At 37.1% G+C, this 20009-nt stretch overlaps 1 protein-coding gene across 2 annotated transcripts in view; it reads right to left on the reverse strand.

Annotated features, from left to right (window-relative positions):
* The window catches only part of LOC120417448 (protein obstructor-E-like), a 95133-nt gene extending 77132 nt beyond the window's left edge, over window positions 1-18001 (reverse strand). Inside the window, exons 1-2 of one of the 2 annotated variants that reach the window (XM_039579492.2) lie at window positions 17858-18001; window positions 10455-10566 (exon numbers count right to left, since the gene is read on the reverse strand). In XM_039579492.2, the coding sequence (XP_039435426.1) occupies window positions 10455-10500 (46 nt within the window). In that variant the 5' untranslated portion in view covers window positions 10501-10566; window positions 17858-18001. The remainder of the gene's footprint in view (window positions 1-10454; window positions 10567-17857) is intronic. The other variant, XM_052711347.1, reaches the window with a different exon arrangement.
* Between the last annotated feature and the right edge of the window lie 2008 nt (window positions 18002-20009).

The raw sequence follows: 20009 nt of genomic DNA on the forward strand, positions 1-20009 counted from the left end.
GGCACAATCAAACTGACGTTTCAACTAGCGCGCCAAACGTTTCTTTGTTTGTTTTGCCTGTGCGGTGTTCTTCGAGACCACCAAATTTTGTTTCATGGATGACAGTTATCAACATCAAAGCGACCCACATATAGTGGGGCACATACATTTTTAGGCTACAAATATAGTGGATCATTGGGTTGGAGTTGGTCGGGACAAGAGCAACCCCGGATTTGGACCAGCCTAATAAACGTTCTCTGCAAGTTTGGTTCAAATCGGTGAAGGTGAATCCAAATGTACCCAGTTATATCCAAGATGCTAAAATGGCGGTGATGCAATATTGAAAAAAAAAACTTTTCCTCATTCAATAGGAAATCAACAATCCAAATTTTACTTAAATTGGGTCACAGATATGGAATTTGATGATTAAAGTAAGAAAATGAAACAAATACAAAACAAATGTTAGTCATGATTCGATTATCCGAGGTTCCATAAAAATCTTCGGAAAATCGAGTTTGGATCGTTTTCCATATCAAGTTTTTGTTTTGTAATATTGTTATTATGGCCACAGATAGTAAAAGACAAACAACTGGACAAAAAATACTTATTAGAATTTTTGCAAACTATTTCAAAATTATTTACAATCGTCGATGTTTTGAAAATAATACAGACTTGAGAGCATTTCTATGAAACTGGGGCGGTAAATGATGGAAGTTGGTAATTTTCTACAAGTTTCTGTACAATTTCCCAAATAAACTTACGTAGTTAAAAGTAAATCTTTCCCTGTTCCTGATGGGAACACCCGTGAAGAGTATCGGGGCCGGCATTTACAAAGCGGATTCAGTAACAGATTATTAATCAACTTAATGTTAACATGTTAAGGTTAATGTTAACAGTCCATAAATTGTCTTCCTAAGGTGTCTTGGTAAGATCCAGTTTGTGACGATACACTACCTTCCCTTTACTAAGCAATCGAATCCAGAAGGGAAAAGATCACCAGTTGTGTTGGTCCGAGCCGGGATTTGAACCCTGATCTATCGCTTACGAGTCGGAAGCGTTACCACTAGGCTACGTGGCTCGGTCAAATTTACGTAGTGTTTATACCAAAAAAAAACTGTAGGTGCATATTAAAAAAATGGTATCACAAGAAGGAATTTTCTGGAAAGAAAAGCAAATATGTGAAATAAGGTTTTCTTAGTAATTAAACCAATTTTCTCTTTCGCTAAATGACTCATTCACTAAGTGACCATACCTTTAAAAAATATCGGCATTTTTTTTATCAAAACCGAACATAATGTTTACAATATTTATTTTCTTAAGGCATTTCAAATGGAATTTCCGGGGGGAAACCATTCGCACAGATCATTAACAACAAAAGCAATCACCAGTTTTCGCATGAAATTGCCTGAGATGGACAATTGATTGATTCAATAAAGCTGTAATGCCGTAGAGCGTAAGCGCCTCGTTAAAAATGTTGGAATTTAATTTGATGTTTCGGCACGAAGTGAAGCTGTCAGGGTGTTTATTGTCACCTGTGCGCACAATGGCCACAATGTGCCGCACGGATCAATTCCAACAGCGACACCTGTCATGTGTGCATTGTCCCTTTGGTTATGTGTAATTTATGTAAATACCCAATTTACCCATTGCAACACGATTTATGTTTATTGTGTACGCATCAAAGTGCATATTTTTCATTTTGATTGAGCCAACACCAAACAATAATTTAATCAGCGAGAAAAATCCACAGAATTTCACTCACTTTACGCAAGTAGGACAAATTAAGTTTTCAATTTGCTGTGCTGTCCTGAGCAGAGCTGAAAATGTCAGGGGTCCTGACTCGAAAATCGGTGACGCTGACTCGAATTTTTGAGATCCATTCACTAAACCGCAAAACCGTGACATAAACAAACCCGACTCAGTCGTGAGTGCCCTAGCTCACTGAGCAGCTGCAATGCGAGACAGTAGTCGACCAACGCTCATTCGACGTTGCACGCACACACATAAAGAAACAAGTTTTTACACAAAAAGTTGGTATTTATGCGTGGAAATGTAATTTTGAATATTAGTTATGGTTGTTTTAAGTGTTTTGCACAGTCTAGAACCATTCAATTGTTTAAAAATGATCAAAATAGTGTTTAGAGAGGATTTTACGAGTCAGTCATACGACACGAATTGAGTGAGTGTAGCTCATTTTTTCACGTCTCTCATTCTCCAGCAGCCGACCGGCACGAGTCAGGCGGCAGTGGTTGAACGGACACAGTAGGCTTACAGTCAGATGCTAGCAGTGAACTGACATTTTGGTTTGCTTCATGTGTACGCTGGGTTGGAAACATTTTGCAGGCCTGGTCCTGAGTCACTCCGGAAAATGCCATAATTTTCCATTCACCCAATAATCACACATATGTTTCTGACAGACGCACTTTTCTACCGTTCCGAGGAAGGGAAAACCCTCTTCACAATTTATCACCCAAGAAAGGTTTCCGTTTCCGGTCCGAGCAGAACACAAACAAAACAAAACAAAGTTAACCAGCAACACCCAGGCGGGCACAGATTTCCACCCCGTTGATAGTCCGACAAGCAGCGGGAAGAAAAGACAGAGCCGCCAGAAAATGAAGTTTTACGACGGAAACTCTAATGGAATCGTAATAACTTCTGTCAGAAAAATGGGGCCCAGATTTCTTTCCACCGCCCACACACACACACGCCATGGTTAGACATTTTATTTTGGGTTGGTTATTTATTCCAACACATAATTTTTAGGGGAAGCCAAACCCACCCGCATTCGACGTATGCAAAATTTGTTGCCCAGGATGATTGTTTTTCTAGAGGTTTTTTTCCGAGGGGTGGAAATAATGGGTGGCACATCCTAATCGAATTTGGAATTTGTTGCCACTTTATCTTAGTTCATGGGAAAAAAGACATTGGCTGGAATGCTCAAACTGTCGCGTAAATCATACAAACAATCACCCAAAATGGGGAGGCAAAATGTGCAAGTAAAAAATTGCACAATAATTTCGGGTAAAATGTGGACCAACTAAACCTCTAGCAAATAAGATATAATTTTCAGGCAAACTGCTGGAATTCCGGTTGAAAACATTCCGATAAAAACGAATAAATCAGATTATATTGGTGTACTCATTCAGCAATTGACACTTATATTTATTCAACCTGTTTCGCAAATGATCGCAGGTGTATCGTCCCATAAAAAACCATTCCGGTGAGGTTTCCACGATTAACCCGTGCGATAAAATCTCGCCAAGTTCCGTGTTTCACCTGAGCTGCACATCAAGCGTACCATCAAAAGGACCGCAGCAAGTTTTCCCCGCAAAGTTGTAAAGTTGAACGCATTTGCCTGAGGTTTCTTGGTCATTCTTTTGTTGCACCCTTATTAAATCGCGTGAAGAGCGTTTAACCGAACAAAGTGATGCCATCCAATATCACGAAAATTTCAATAGCAGTTCATGCAAAAGAAAGGAAAAATTATGTTAAAGCTAAATATAATTATTTTTGAAATTCCACAAAATAGCCTTTGATTTGTTTTTTTTCGGTAAAAAGTTTGTTTCCCGCTTGAATGAAATTTGCCGTCAAGATGAGTGACAAACTCTAAAACAGTAAAAAGTTGAACTTTTTTTTCTGAGATTTATTTATAATAAATAGGATACATCAATAAACCTTTACCAGCTTTCATCATCTGTACACGCTTCCCTTAAAGGTGATCTTGATCGAGATCTTCTGTGATAATCTTCGGCTTTCTTCTTCCCTTTGTACGGCGGTATTACTAACTGTTCTTGTTTTAAATTTTCCATGAATACGTTACATTTTTCCTTTTGGCAATCATCAACTTTGCTTTCCATGGTTAACTGAGCTGCTTGATATTCCTGTTCTACTTCCACTACTTGCTTTCCGTTGTCATACACCTGTTCCACATTCGGTTGTTGTGATTCGACTGTACCCGTTACCAATACATCCGCAAATGAGCTTCCCTTTCCTGGTGTGTTCTTAACTTTTCCAATTTTCTTTGGACAACCTGCTTTCAGGTGACCCGATTCTCCACACATAAAACACTTGTTTTTCAGTCCATCATAATATATCCTTGCTTCCACATGCTGGATACGCAGCTTTGGCGGAATATCCAACATAACCTCTACGAGCAATCCTCTTACACCATTCCAGATAGGAAAACCAGTGTCCTCTGCAAAGCGCTCCCTCACCTGGTGATGAATCTTCCCATACCTGCCCATCGCTTCCGCTATGTGAATATCTTCCACCTCCGGGGGAAGTCCAAAAATCCGAACATACTTGAATGCTCCAGACGCTTCGAATATGTTGACTCGTGCCGTTTTTCCATCCGCGTAAGTGAACTTTTCTTGTGGTCCGAGTTTTTCCAAGGCTCTGCGCATTAGAATGACCGACTGGAACCGGACGAAAACGCAGTAATTTTCGCGGTACATCGCGCTTAATTCTGCTGCACTCCATTTTTTCTCCTTGAAGAAATTGAATATTTCTTCGTCTGTTGGCTTTTGACCTTGAGCTCCAAAATGGATCTTGATTGTAGCTTCTCTTCTTGGTTCCATTGTTTTGGGGGACAAAGCCCAGCACACAATAGCAGTACTTTCTCACTTTTGACCAGCTTCCTTTAAACACGTCCGAAACGCTCGAGATGACTCCACGAACTGTCAACACTCAAATGGATTACCAAGTTGGATAAATACGACAACATGTTTTGCAATTCCGAAAATCGCTTCTTGAATGGAATTTTATGTCAAACATTCATGTGGTAAGTAAATTCACCCTTCAAAACAAAACAATAGTGAAAAATGACATTTTTCGATACATGTGTTGAAAAGTTCAACTTTTCAGCACCCATTTCAGTGCTGAAATAGAAGTTTATGCAACAAGTTGCAAAAAGAAGATTTTTTCAGCACAAGTCGTACATTTATATAACGAGGTTTGCCGAATTGGACAATTACGAAGAGAGCGGAAAAATCAATGTTTTGCAAATGGTTGCTTCCAACATTTTTTGCAATCCCGATAACGCTATTTGAATGGAATTTCATGTGTTACGTGAACTCACCGTTCAAATCAAAAACATATTGAAAAACTAACTTAATCCACCTATGTGGTTGATGCCTTCCTCACTTTTTACCAACAATGGGTAATATGAGTGGTTTGGACACATATTTCAGCTATTTTTTTAGATCCAGAAAAATAAGTACACAGATATAACTTAAGTGGTCATAACTCGAGACAGGGTTGCCAGATTATCAATGTTGTGGACTCGTTGGAAAGGGTTTTCGATTACCTAACCAACGATGGGTCGGATGATGGATCCGGACATCGTTTGCATACATATAAGTGAGATCCGGCTTCAAAAAAGTACATAAATATTACTTAACTGGTCATAACTCGACACAGGGTTGCCAGATCTTCAATATTGTAAACTCGTTGGAAAAGTCTCTCGATTACCTAACCAACGATGGGTCGGGTGATGGATCCGGACATCGTTTGCATACATTTAATTGAGATCCGGCTTCAAAAAAGTACATAAATATTACTTAAGTGGTCATAACTCGAGACAGGGTTGCCAGATCTTCAATGTTGTAGACTCGTTGGAAAGGTCTCTCGATTACCTAACCAACGATGGGTCGGGTGATGGATCCGGACATCGTTTGCATACATTTAATTGAGATCCGGCTTCAAAAAAGTACATAAATATTACTTAACTGGTCATAACTCGAGACAGGGTTGCCAGATCTTCAATGTTGTAGACTCGTTGGAAAGTTCTCTCGATTACCTAACCAATGATGGGTCGGGTGATGGATCCGGACATAGTTTGCATACATTTAATTGAGATCCGGCTTCAAAAAAGTACATAAATATTACTTAACTGGTCATAACTCGAGACAGGGTTGCCAGATCTTCAATGTTGTAGACTCGTTGGAAAGTTCTCTCGATTACCTAACCAATGATGGGTCGGGTGATGGATCCGGACATAGTTTGCATACATTTAATTGAGATCCGGCTTCAAAAAAGTACATAAATATTACTTAACTGGTCATAACTCGAGACAGGGTTGCCAGATCTTCAATGTTGTAGACTCGTTGGAAAGTTCTCTCGATTACCTAACCAATGATGGGTCGGGTGATGGATCCGGACATAGTTTGCATACATTTAATTGAGATCCGGCTTCAAAAAAGTACATAAATATTACTTAACTGGTCATAACTCGAGACAGGGTTGCCAGATCTTCAATGTTGTAGACTCGTTGGAAAGTTCTCTCGATTACCTAACCAATGATGGGTCGGGTGATGGATCCGGACATAGTTTGCATACATTTAATTGAGATCCGGCTTCAAAAAAGTACATAAATATTACTTAACTGGTCATAACTCGAGACAGGGTTGCCAGATCTTCAATGTTGTAGACTCGTTGGAAAGGTCTCTCGATTACCTAACCAACGATGGGTCGGATGATGGATCTGGACATCGTTTACATGCATATAAATGAGATCCGGATATATGTGAAAACACCTTTTTATACATAACTTTTGAACTAGTTATCGAAACTTTAAACAATTCAATAGCGATGTATGGGACCCTAAACCAAGTCGAATGCATTTGGTTTGGTCAAATCGGTTCACCCAGTGCTGAGAAAACTCAGTGAGAATTTTGGTCACATAAATACATACACAGACATTTGTTCAGTTTTTGAATCTGAGTCGATAGGTATACATGAAGGTGGGTCTTCGAGCTTTTAATAAAAAGTTAGTTTTCAGAGCAGGATTATAGCCTTACCTCAGTGAGGAAGGCAAAATGTAACTTTTCAATACTAGTGCTGAAACGTTCAACTTACCTGCACCCATTTCAATGCTGAAAAGTAGCACTTTTCAGCATTAGTACTGAAAGGTATTAATTTTCCATTCTGTTAAGTTTGCTAGAGCAAAGTAGGCCATTTCGTCGCTCGAGAATAGTGCTTCCATCCCGGGAATTCCCGGGACAAAATCCCTGGATTATTCCTAAACCGGTAATTCACGAATTCCGGATTTTTTTAAATATTTTGTCCCGGGAATTACCGAAATTGAAAAGAAAAACCATTTTTGATCTAGAAACTCAGATTTGGTTGTGGAAATAGATGATCAATTGAATACTTAGTAATCGACAGGAATTTTAAAGCATCAGCAAATTTGTATTCTGCATATATTAACATTTATTTGGCTTACAAGGGAAAATTACTAAAATTTAAGATTAGTGATCCGCAAAATGTTTAGAGCTTTAAGTATTTTCCATTAAATTTTATTTATTTTTTAAATAATTACCGTAAACTGGGGTCAATTGGGACACATGGGGCAAATATTTTGATTTTTCTGGTTGGTTTCGTGTACCAACAAAATGTGTACCTCCATTTCCAAATGTGTAAGCTTTAAGTGCTCTAAAACTGCTGTCCCTATTCAGACTGAATTCCCGATTCGCTCCAGATTACGGTACGTTTAATGATGAATGAATCATCGGCATCTGGAGCAAACCAAGGCAATAGTAACGAATTAAGACAGCTGTTTAAACCAATATTTTTTGCCTTATGTTCTGATTTTTTTTTAATTAACAAAGCAACTAGTATACTGATTTTCAAAATAATTGCTCTAAAGTATCCTGTACCTATTCAGACTGCAGTTCCGATTTCCCCAAGTTGGCAGCGGTAGTGATTTAAAGATAATTTGTAAAATATGTTTTATATAAAACATGAAATTCTAAACTTTTCTAAAGTTCTACATTGGATGGTTTCACTATATTTGTTATTATGTCTTGCTATTTTTTATAGTTTCAATGAATTTTTATAAGCTTTTGTAGTCATTTCATAAATTAAAAAAAATATATTAATAACAATGGTAGATTATTAATAATTTATCACATTTTTAATCAAATTGGGTTAAACATTATGATTCATTAAAAATCCAAAGCACAACAAAGAACAAAAAACAACATTTTTTAATGTTTTAAAAAATAACTAAAAACTGCTGTTCTTTTTAAGATTGAAGTATAGATTATCACCAATTAACAGTATTGAGCTAATTCTATGATTTTATGCTTGAAAAACAACACCAATTTAATGAAAACGTAGATTTTATGACTATTCCCGGGATTCAAACAATATTTTTCCCGTTTCCCGGGAAATTTAAATCCCGAGTAAATGGGTTGCCCTATTTGATAATGACAGGAAAAATAAGTTATTTCACGACAGAATTGGAAAAAGATACACCCAAAATTAAAGACCAAGCGGATTGTCCTCCCGCAGAGAAACGTGAGGAAAATACTATTTGGCGAGAGTATAGACCTCTCGCACTTACAACAACAACAAATCGTGTTCATTCGTTCATTTAAACAGTTCATCCCATTGAGAGGCTTACATTTAGCAAAGTTGATATCACCTCCCCCTTCAAACATCTTTTTTTAACTTTGGACTTTGATTTCAATAAAATTGGAACTGCAATCAACTGATTTATTTAATACGGTTTATCATTTGGGCTAATTCTTAAAATTTTTTGAACATTTGTCAATTTTTGCAGGAAAGTAATTTTAACTGAAGTAAAACCACTTTACACTTATATTTCAGGGATAAACGTTCTAAATCGTTTTTCTTGAACATAAACAAACCCTTAACAACCTTCAAGAATAAATTAAAGGCTCCTCTAGTTGACCGAAAAAGAAGCAGTTTTTAGATTAATGTAAATTGTTTGCAAAGTTGCTAAAATTTAAAACCATATCCCATGTTTCAAAGCAAAAGCTTGCTTAATAATATGTCATTACAATAGTTGAATTAACATGAGAATCTATCCTAAAAAGTGTGTCATCAACTCGTCGCCGTCGTGCTAACTTGTCGTACGTCTATCTTAGGCCAAATTGAGTTGAGAACGTCATTTTGTGCAGATCACAATGCCTCGCCTTTTGACCTTTCACAGATCTCCAAATTTCGATTTCAATCCTAAGATATTCAACGAAAACCGAAAAACTCCGTGCATTTCTGTCACTGTTCATATGAAAGAAGTTTCAATCTGGTCGTGCTGTTTTGACACCGCCTGAAAATTGATGTAAGTGCGACAATTGGCCAAAGGGATTTCAGGTCAGAACGCGTTTGACACAGGCACGAGTTCGACTACTGTAAACATTTTTAATTTTATTTCGGGACTCCAGCAACCAAATTCAACCAAACTTCGAGGCAATGCACGGAATGGTCAACCAAACAATACGTGTTTGTTATTGTTTGCATCGCGTGCTCTCATTTTTGTTTATTCAAGGTCAAACAATAAAACGCGTTTTTCTCGGAACGTCAAAAAGCGACGTATGACAAGAAAGCACAACAGAGTCAAGTTATGAAGTTTTGACCAGAGAAAATAGATTTGGTTTTTTTTAAACAGAACAGAGATAAAAAAAACGTCTTTGCTAGTTCATGTGGATTGAACCTTTCCACAGCCCACTCGAAGCATATTCGTAACGCACCCGGTTCGCGATAGTAATTTATGCTCCACTTGAGATTCCTCGCGCCAAAACTCTTCTTTTCAAAGAAGTCGAACATCCAGGAAAAAGCAGACAGGAAACCCCACGAAGCTTTCTCGCTAGAGCTTCTGGAACGATTAAAAGCGGTGTAGTGGTTTCCTATAATGTATGTAAGTCTGTGTGTGTGTGTGTGCGTGTACGTGTGTCAGTGTTGCCAAACATTCTGGTAAATCGTGCCCTTACCGACCGACATTTCACTACGCTGGCTGACTGGTGTGAAAATGGCTTTCGGGCGCGCGCGCTTGGGAAGGGATGTTGAACAAGTCAAGTGCTGGCTGGAACATTTTGAGGTTAGGTTGAACGGTGGTGGTGGTGGCGATGATGTTCTGTCTTGAACCATCAGTTGGAGAGGGGTTGGAGGGCATGTACGGAGGCGGTCGCCACAAGTCTGAGCGATGTGATTTTGAGTGAGGAGATTAGCTTAAGTGTTGGATTCATTGGTGAGTAAAGTTAGAGAAGGGATGTGGAACTTGAATTCTTGATATTTGAACGTGCTGCTGGGCTGGAGATTTTTCCGACTCTTGTATTATAATTAATGACAACTCCAGATTTAATGTTATAAGATTTTTTCGTAATGTAACTAAACTTTTAAAGTTTATACGAAATACTCAAAAAAGATAAAACTGCAGTACTAATTAAATTAAAAATAACTCTTACTAAAAAATACCCAAACATGAAACCTTCAGTCCATGCAAATTATGTCAAAACATTACTCCTTACATAACAAGCTCACTGGAAAGCTGCTTAGGCTGATTTCGAAGCTTTTCAAACTCGTTCACTTTGCCGATGGAAATCCAGTTTTCCAGCTGATGCTTTCCCTTCACCATCAGAGAGAAAGACAGGGTGCACCCTTAGTCGTTTTCCTCGAATCACAGCGAAAGATTGCAGATAAAAAATGAAAAAAAACAATTTCCTTTTACTTACCGATCAATAGCGATACTAAAACGATTACTGTTGTTTTCACCGCCATTTTATGTTTTCCTTGCTGCTGGCGTTGCTGCTGCTGCGACTGCAGAAAAGGTGATGTTTTTATTCCCTGCAAAACCACGGAGGATTTTTTTACATGTTTTGTGAAAAAGGATGATGGGAAAGAAAAGAAAGATGCGCTGCGCTGGCTGGATGGTCTGGCTGGTTTGCAGTTGCTGTTGTTCGTGAGGGTGCTTTATTTTTATGTTTATGCTCTTGGTGGGATTCTCCTTCTTTGTATTGGAGAAGGGGTTGTTAGTTGTGTCACCTTAGAAAGGTACCATCTAAGTTGTTGAGTTTTCACATTTGTATCGTGAAAGTTATTTTTTTTTAATTTGAGTTTATGACAACTGACTTTTAACTATTGTTGATTTCTTGCAAATGTCCCTAAAAACAACATTTTTTTGCTTAATTGCTCACAAAAAAATTAAATTTTCTATTGTCTAAACCATTAAACGCAACAATTTGCATCTTTTTTTTATTTACGATTTTTCAGTGAAATGTTTGTTTCCCTGCTTTTTTGCGTCTGGCTGGGTTAAATATTTTCAAAACAGAATGGTATAGAAACCGAAAAAAAACATTTGTAATAATACAATTATTTTTGATAAACAAATTTACAAAAGCTCTAAAGTTTTAACAAAGCGTTTAAAGAAAACTCAAAAGTTAATTAATCAAAACCATTGCTTACGAAAAGTTATCACAAGCATAAGAAATTGTGTTTTTTGAAATTAAATTTTGTTGAATTTGTACTTCTCAAAATCGTAGCCAAAAACTTCTTTGGGGGCGAGTTAAAGCTAATACAAACCATCCAGGTTTTTAAGCGAAGATGGCGTTCGAATGGTGAACGCCCGAAATGTCAAAATCGCGCAGTAGCACCAACATTAGAAAAAAAAATGTGGCTGTCATGCCATGGCACACTTCTTCCGTAATGTTGGTACCACTGCGTGATTTTGACATTTCGGGCGTTCACCATTCGAACGCCATCTTCGCTTAAAAACCTCGATATAGTACCCGAAAGGTTTACTTAAAATATAGGAAATGTAAGTAAAAACACAGCTAAAGTTGATTTTTAAAAACATTGGCAAAGTCACATAAAACAAGTAAAACTTCCAACCCATAATTTTTTTTAAAAAATTTTTCAGCATTTATTTTGAAAAGTGTTGCTATTCGATTCTGTTATTTTCGGTACAGAAAAGTAGGCTATTTCGTCGTTCAAGAATGACAGGAAAAGTAAGTAGTTTCACGACGGAATTGCAAAAATGGATTTTTGGCGATTTTTTAAATCGAAGCCCGTCTAAAGGCGGGGTTGGGTTGTAGAGGGTTAATCATAAATGAATCATCAAAGCCAAGAGATTTTTCAAGATGAAAATTTCCAGTTATCAAGGAGACCATCAAATCAAATCAACAAATTTTGTGGAAATTTCAAGGGGCAAAGCAAAATAACTAAAATATTCCATAAAAGAGCTTGTTTTTATGATTATTTAATCATAAATAAATTCTAAATGTGGATATAGCTTAAAAGAGGCAATTTTAATTGACATCGCTAAATTAACAAAGTACACTTTGCAAAATCAATTGTACTCATTTTAATTGCAATGCCAATTTGTATTTTTAGCATACTTGTTCCTCACCTCTCTACATTTGTATACAATTTGTAGGGGGTAGCATTAATCACTTATTAAATGATGTAACTATTTTATTTCAAGGTTTGTCTTCCAAATATTTTCATTTAAAAATCATATTCACACTTAATACCTTTGTGGATATATTTGTTTTATTTGTTATTATTCTGCATTAATTTCTGAACATCTTTGAATTTCACGGAAATTGTGGAATTTCTCGAATTTCATGCTGTCCGCGAAATCAAAAAAATTAACTAACCTTTGGTATAATGTCAAATGACCAATTCTTTATGTCTTCGCAAATCGACTTTTCATTGTTTTTTTAATGAAACTTAGGTCCACATAAGTCATTTTGCTACATTTGTTTCTCAAAACAAGTCTCCATATTTGGGTGCTGTCAATGGGAAAGAAAAGCCTTTAATAGAATTAAAATTATTAGATTTTTTTAAGTGCCTAGCCATTCGACCCGCGACGATATTCTGGAAACTATTGATACGATTTTTTTTCAATTATGACTTGCATTACAAAGGGACTTGATTCGAATTATTTGGCCCCATTTGGACAACCCCCAATTTTGTATGAAAACTAGGGTGGCATGAATTTAAGACTTTTTTCAATACCTCTCTTCAGAAGCTTAATTTTGTTCCATTTGTCATTTTCTAATCTAAATCTAATCTAATCTAATCAGACCCTAGCGCAGCCAATCTTTCGAAGGGATCCTGGAGAGTGCCTTAGGTTAGATGACGCCTAGCACTCTTCTTGTCATTTATTAACATTTGTAGTGCGCCATTGCATTAGAATGCCTTGAAACATCACAAGCGTTAAAGCGGCCAGGCCTACTGCGTAAAGCCGTATCGCAGAGATGACTCGTAATTGGGTTGAGTTTGAGCACTGCGTGTTCGAACAACAACACAATTCTGAATCGACAGGGGAGGAAGAAGCGTGGGGACACACCACCATACGCTCCGGGATTTGGTTGTATTCGTTGGGAGCACCATGCTAAGATGGTTTGGTACTCCGGGACCCTCTGGGAAGGGACATTGTATTTCCACGAATGCCCTGGCCACTATTTGCCGTGGTTATAGCGCCACAACTCAATCTCTGTAACAGTATTACTAATTCCAGTCCAAGTTCACCAAGTCGTCATGGCCTAGTAGTTAGCATTTTTGCTTACCAATCCAAAGGACGAGGGATCGAACCCCGCCTCGAGCGACTTTGATTTTTCGTTCATATTCATCATTTCAAATTTCTGCGTTCTTAACTTTCTCGTTGGGAGCAGATGGGCATCGAACCCAGAACCATTCGCTTACAAAGCGAACACCGTAACCAGTCAGCCACGGCCGCTACCCATTTTGTTCCATTTTGTCATTTTGGTATAAAACATATTTTTACCAACTTCAGGCTCGGGTATCAAAAACGTTTTCTGCTTGTGGAGCAGGGGGCATTTTTTTCTGGGAATCATAATGAAGACTTGAAGGACTAAGGAATCGATGGACAAAGTTTCGTCAAAATAAAAAAAAATACAAAAATTAAAAAAAGATTATTTTTTATAAAATTAAACTATGCCAAAAAGTTTTGTTGGGAAAATCCAGTAAAAATAGTTTGATTCGTGAATTTTTTTGTTCAAAATCTAGCGAAAACATTTCTACGAAAATCTATCCCCTTCACCCTAATACCCTTTCTAAAGGGTCTGAGCTCACCACCATTGTTCCCGGTGGACACGTTGCACCAGCACGACATTTCGCTCAGCGTCATCTCGCGGAAAAAATAAATAAATTTTATCTCTTTATTGCATTATAGGGGAACAGCATCTAATTCCAGCGTGCCTCTAATGTTGGCAGGTAAGAACTTTGACATTCAATTAAAGCTAATTAAAAGCGTTTTCAACTGAAATCGAGTGATAAATAGCTCAATAAGAAGTGAGCAAGCAAGTTTATATCAAAAGTTTTGCAAATTTAGTTGTTTAAATAGTGAAAATGAGCAAATTGGATGGAATTAGGTGCGAGTAATTAACCTGCCAAAGATACGAGAATTTCCCCTATTATTTCCGATCCCGCAATAAACACGCTCTTCCCAGACGACGTCTCTTTCACTTCCGTTTTCGAAAGAAGAAGCTTCGATGCCGCGATAAATGTGCAACAGCGGCAGCAGTCGACGACCCTTTCGCCGGCACTTTCAATTACAAATTCGACCAATTTCCGGCAACCCTTCACGGTTACCGCATCAAGCACAAACAATCGACGTTCCGTCGCGGCAGTGTGGCCCCAAAAAATCGCACCCGCCCCGCGGCAATCACGTCCGTTTGCGACCGTCAGAATGGCATAACGGCGTGTGACGTTCGGTTGGTGCGACATGCGTCATTTTGGGGATGTTGTGCTATCTTGGCCTATTATGATTTCTCGTTGATTTTTTTTTCTTTTTTTTTTTTTTGGTCACACGTAATACAACATTAGAGTTTCAATGAAAATAGAACAAAATCAAATGACATTTTGACACACGTCATACATTTTTATTTTAACTGATGGGACTTTCAGCTCAAAACGTCAAAATATCCTGAGACCAGAAAGCTCACCCACGATAATTTGTGACCGTTTTAAAAATGTTTAAAATTCCCACCGCATGCAGCTTAACTTTGTTCTTTGCGTTCTGAGTCAGTACTGAAACGAGCCAAGAATTCAACGAAAACAAAATCGTGGAAACTTAAGCTCGGAAATTGCAAGCTTCTAGAAGTCGGTAGACATGGTGATGGTAATGGTGCCCAGTTGTGGGTGGTGCACCGACCAACCGACCGATGTTTATGTTTGCTTTTTGTGTGGCAGCAATGTTTCTTTATTTTTTTTCGTTCTATACGTTTTCTCGTCAAGTTGGTAGTGTAAGCTGATTAACTTGCTGAGAGTGGTTGAATGGGAAAAGCATCATGCTCAAATCTGACCCTTTGCACTTTGGCGCAAACAAAGAGAGGTGCTCATGGCAACAAGGAAATAACCTTGAGAAAACAAATGTTCGTTTGTTAGTTTTATCAAGTTTATCAAATTAAAAATTATAATGTATAATTTTTTGTTTCTTCATCTTTGATTGTTTGAATTTTAACTATGAGATGTCCAACCTTGATTGTTTCTTAGTGGAGTTTATAAAAAAAAATGTCCTCTTCTTTTTGCCTTCCTCACCTTACTGAGGAAAGGCTATAAAATCACTCGAAAAATGAACTTCTCAATTAGACCTCCTAGACCCACCTTCATGTATACCTATCGACTCAGAATCAAATTCTGAGCAAATGTCTGTGTGTGTGGTGGGATGTTGATCAAAAAATTGTCACTCGATTATCTCGACATTGGCTGAACCGATTTTGTCCGTTTTGGCGTCATTCGATCCGTCTTGAGGTCCCATAAGTCGCTATTAAAAATTATGCAGTTTAGTTAAGTACTTCAAAAGTTATGCTAAAAAACGATTTTAACAAAAGTCCGGAAGATTGTAAAAAGGGTGGTTTTTGTAAGAAAACCCGTCATGCTATACATTTTCAGAAAGGTATTTAAAAGACCTTTCCAACGCGTCCAAGACATTGAAGATCTGACTATCCTATCAAAAGTTATAAGCACTTAAGTGTTATTTATACGCTTTTTGGAGGCCGGATCTCAGATATGTTGATGAAAACGTTGTCCGGATCTCTCATGCGACCTATCGTTGGATAGGTATTCAAAAGAGCTTTCCAATGCGTCCAAAACATTGAAAATCTGACAACCCTATCAAAAGTTATAAGCACTTAAGTGTTATTTACGCACTTTTTCGAGGCCGGATCTCAGATATTTTGATGAAAATGCTGTCCGGATCTCTCATGCGACCTATCGTAGGATGGGTATTCAAAAGACCTTTCTAACGCGTCCAAAACATTGAAGATCTGACAACCCTATCAAAAGTTATAAGCACTTAAGTGTTATTTACGCACTTTTTTCATTTTGGATAACACCCTTTAAATGTGAGGAAGGCGCCAACCACCTAAGGGTGGATTAAGTAACGTTTTTTAATTTGGTCTTATAAAAATATGAAAAACAATAGCTTATAGGACCTTTTCAAAGAAAACTCTAGAATTTGTCTTTTAATTTAAAAAAATCTAGCTTAATCCATGGTTGGTGCCTTCCTCATTACCTAACCAACGATAGGTCAGATGATGGATCCAGACATAGTTTTTATGTATATAAGTGAGATCCGGCTTCAAAAATGTATATAAATATCACTAAAGTGGTCAAAACTTGAGACAGGGTTGCCAGCTATGCAATGTTCAGGATTCATTGGAAAGGTCATTTAGCTACCCATCCAACGATGGGTTGGGTTACGAGTTCTTACATTATGTAACCCCTTAAAGTATTCTCAAAAAGAGTTGTTTTTGACAATCGTTTGTAAGTTTTAGTCTTTTTTAGAACATCTACAAGCTTGAAATGAAATTTGCAACTGGATTGAGTTGTAAAATTTGAGTTTCATAGAAATATCGAAAAAAAATAGACCATTTTCCTGGGTATCCAACACCAACCAATTTGTCAGATTTTTTACGTTCAGAAAACTATTTTCTGGTTAAAAAAAAAAATTGCGAGCTCTTTCAATAATTATTATTCAAAACGTTCATTTTTGCATTTAAATCGAAATGAGCAGTTTTGGGATTACAGCCCAGATGTTCATGAATTCATTGATTTTTGGATTTTTTTCTGACAGTACCATAACGGTGGAAATGTTTATTTTGTGTTACTTTTTGCTTCAAAATTTTGATTTAAATTTGATATTTTGTTTACTAAAAATTAATTAAAATGTGAATTAAAAACAATTAAAAAGCTTAATTTATTTATAAACTTTCCCAATAACATGCGTCCTCAAAATCTGTTTCAATATTCTTCAAATTGCATTTTCCATGGATAACACTTTTCTCCATAAAATCTTCCCCCGACGTGCCAAACCAAAGTTCGCCCGCAGCATCCACTAAACCGCAGCGCACTTTTCAACCCCGCGTTTGAACCATTTTTTCCGCTTCTTTCTCGCTGCTCCGGTTACCGAGGGCAACCATCACAGCAGCCGCAGCAGCAGCTTTAATGTCAGTGATCATTAGAAAGTCCCCCCCACAAACAAGCACAGCACAGCTCAAACACCAAACCAGCAGCAACAACAACAACACCAGAGGAGCAAACTGCAAAAGCACAAAACACGACACAAAAAAAAAGTTCGCCTCTGAGCCAATAATGGTGCTTTTTTTTCGTTCTCTTCAATCCACTTTTTGATGTCCCGCGGAGGTCTTGGCAACCCCGAACAAGCAGCACGACACGAACGCGACCCTCCCAGGAAAGCTTTTTTCTTCGAATCGTGAGTTTTTCCTTGGGGGGAGGTTAGCTTCAACTTTGCGGCGAACACTGGACCCAATTATTGTAGAAAACACACACACAAACTCGTTTGAGAGTACACAAACATCCACAAAATCTTTTTTTTTTTCTTGATAACTATTATGAACCACTTTTACACGGTCTCTAGTGAGACGTCTTCGGATCCTTCGTCATGCAAAAAAAGTCAGACCACGAACCCTTAATCCTTTGTGAGTCTGGACTTTACTCGATCCGTTATTTCTTTAGCATCTTGGCAAACCCTCCTGGAACCAACCCCAAATCAACTCTTCCTCATAGAAAATTTCTTGAAAAAAAAATCCCGCCAAACCCCACTGTTTTTCAACTGAACAATCGATCGCCGATCACCAAAAACACTCACGGGAAAGATCACCGGGGGACTTGAACGCTGATAGAAGACGAACCTGACGAACGAAAGAAAAAAAAACTCGCACTCGCGAAACCGATCTTCACTTGGAGCAAACACCACAGAATTGGAGATGTTGGTCTGACAAAGAGCAGGCACCGACTGGTGGATTGAGCGAAAGAGAGACAAGTTTTTGCCTCGGCCGGAGAACCGTCTGGTAGGTTTGCACCTCTGGGACCTCGGATCGAGATCGTGCCTTCGGCGCGCGGGGGCCTTGCACCGAGGCAAATCCGCGTGACGATCGCGGAATCGGGTCCAAGAGGTGGCACAGTGGTTGAGTCGAATGCAGTTTAAATTTACTATTGATGAAATGATAAGAAAAATAGCCAATAAATTACATTCAAAATTAAAAAAAAAGCAATCAATTTAGATTCCACAAGTTATATTCAACAATCGATATTCTTTGAAATTTAGTAAAAAGTTAAATCTCTTCAAAGACTTTTATGTAAAGGAAACATACATTCAGATTTGTTCTCAATTAGGGGAGAGTGGGGAGACTTGATCCCAAGCCTGTATCTCTACAGCATGTGGGTAAAAAAATAACTTTGTTCTAGAAAGATGTGCAAAATTAACTTAAACTCAATGTAGAAAACAAAGAAAAAATAGAAAAAATGTTTAGATTGATTTACACACATTTTTCGAAAAACCTCCACGAGATCTTATTTTTTTGTTTTGATATGTATAGGAAACATTTAAAGTTCATTCAAAAAAATATTTTTTATACATGTATTGTTTAATAAATTTATCAACTACGAAACCCTTACGCATTTGATGTTAAAATTATCATTTATTTAAAAAGTGCGTTTAGGGATACTTGACCCCTGCTTTTTTACAGTCACTAGAATCAGCCTCAAACTTAATTAACTAGTTTGGTTTTTCGTACAAGGATTCCATTAATATAGTTGTGGATGACTTACTGCAGTTTGAACCATTTTTCAAATATTTTGTAAACAAAAATTAGTAGCTTACTAAACTTGTTATATTTTGAACACAAACGTACAGGTTTTATGTAAAATTGCTGTTAATTAAAGAAAATCAATAGTTTGGATAAATAAGAAACATTTTGCTTTTAAGATTTCTATAAAATTTTGAAAGGGGGATCAAGTTACCCCTAACATTGTTAGAATGCCGGTTTAAAAATTCATCTGTCATAGTTTTGTGATAAATAGAGAGAGCTATGCAATACAAGTATTCAGCAAGAAATACTCACACTTTTAAATGCACATTTTTAAATCACTCAACATTTTGTTTCTGTTTTGAAACAAAAATACAAGTATTAGGACAAGAAATTTGCATAATTTGCCCTACAGTTCAAGAGGGCAACGTCACTTTGCCCGGCTGTTTGCAAAAATGTTGTGCTTGAGGGAGAAAAGAAAAGATAATTAAAAAAAATCATATGTAATGCAAAATTCTAAATATACAAAAAGTATCACAAATATCTTGTGATACGACAAGTCACAAGAAGGCACTCAAGCATATATAGATTGTTTATTTGTTAAAAAAAAGTTTTTTCCTCTTAAGTTTTGGGAGAATTTTTAAGAGGGAATGAAAAAATAATTAACGAAATTTTGCATTAGCCTAATAATTAATATGTATGTATGATCGACCAAATTTCGTAATTTTCAGGTTTGAACATACATTATGATTGACATTTTTCTGATCAATATAGATAGATTGTTTATTTGTTAAAAAAAAGTTTTTTCCTCTTAAGTTTTAGGAGAATTTTTAAGAGGGAATGAAAAAATAATTAACGAAATTTTGCATTAGCCTATAATTAATATGTATGTATGATCGACCAAATTTCGTAATTTTCAGGTTTGAACATACATTATGATTGACATTTTTCTGATCAATTAATTGCCTGCATTTCCTATTTTTTGTTCCAGTTTTTGTTTCTGATGTGAAATTAAATGTTTTCGCATCACTTATGTTGCAAAACCAAGAAGCAGAGTATGGAGAGAGTTTGGATTTTTTTGTTCAAGGTAGATTCAAAGTACCGTAATCTGGGGCGAATTGGGACTACAGTCTGAATAGGGACAGCCGTTTTTAGAGCACTTAAAGCTTTTAAATTTGGAAATGGATGTACACATTTTGTTGGTCTGAATCT

Source organism: Culex pipiens, unplaced genomic scaffold, assembly GCF_016801865.2.
Source record: "Culex pipiens pallens isolate TS unplaced genomic scaffold, TS_CPP_V2 Cpp_Un0002, whole genome shotgun sequence".
NCBI lineage: Eukaryota > Metazoa > Arthropoda > Insecta > Diptera > Culicidae > Culex > Culex pipiens.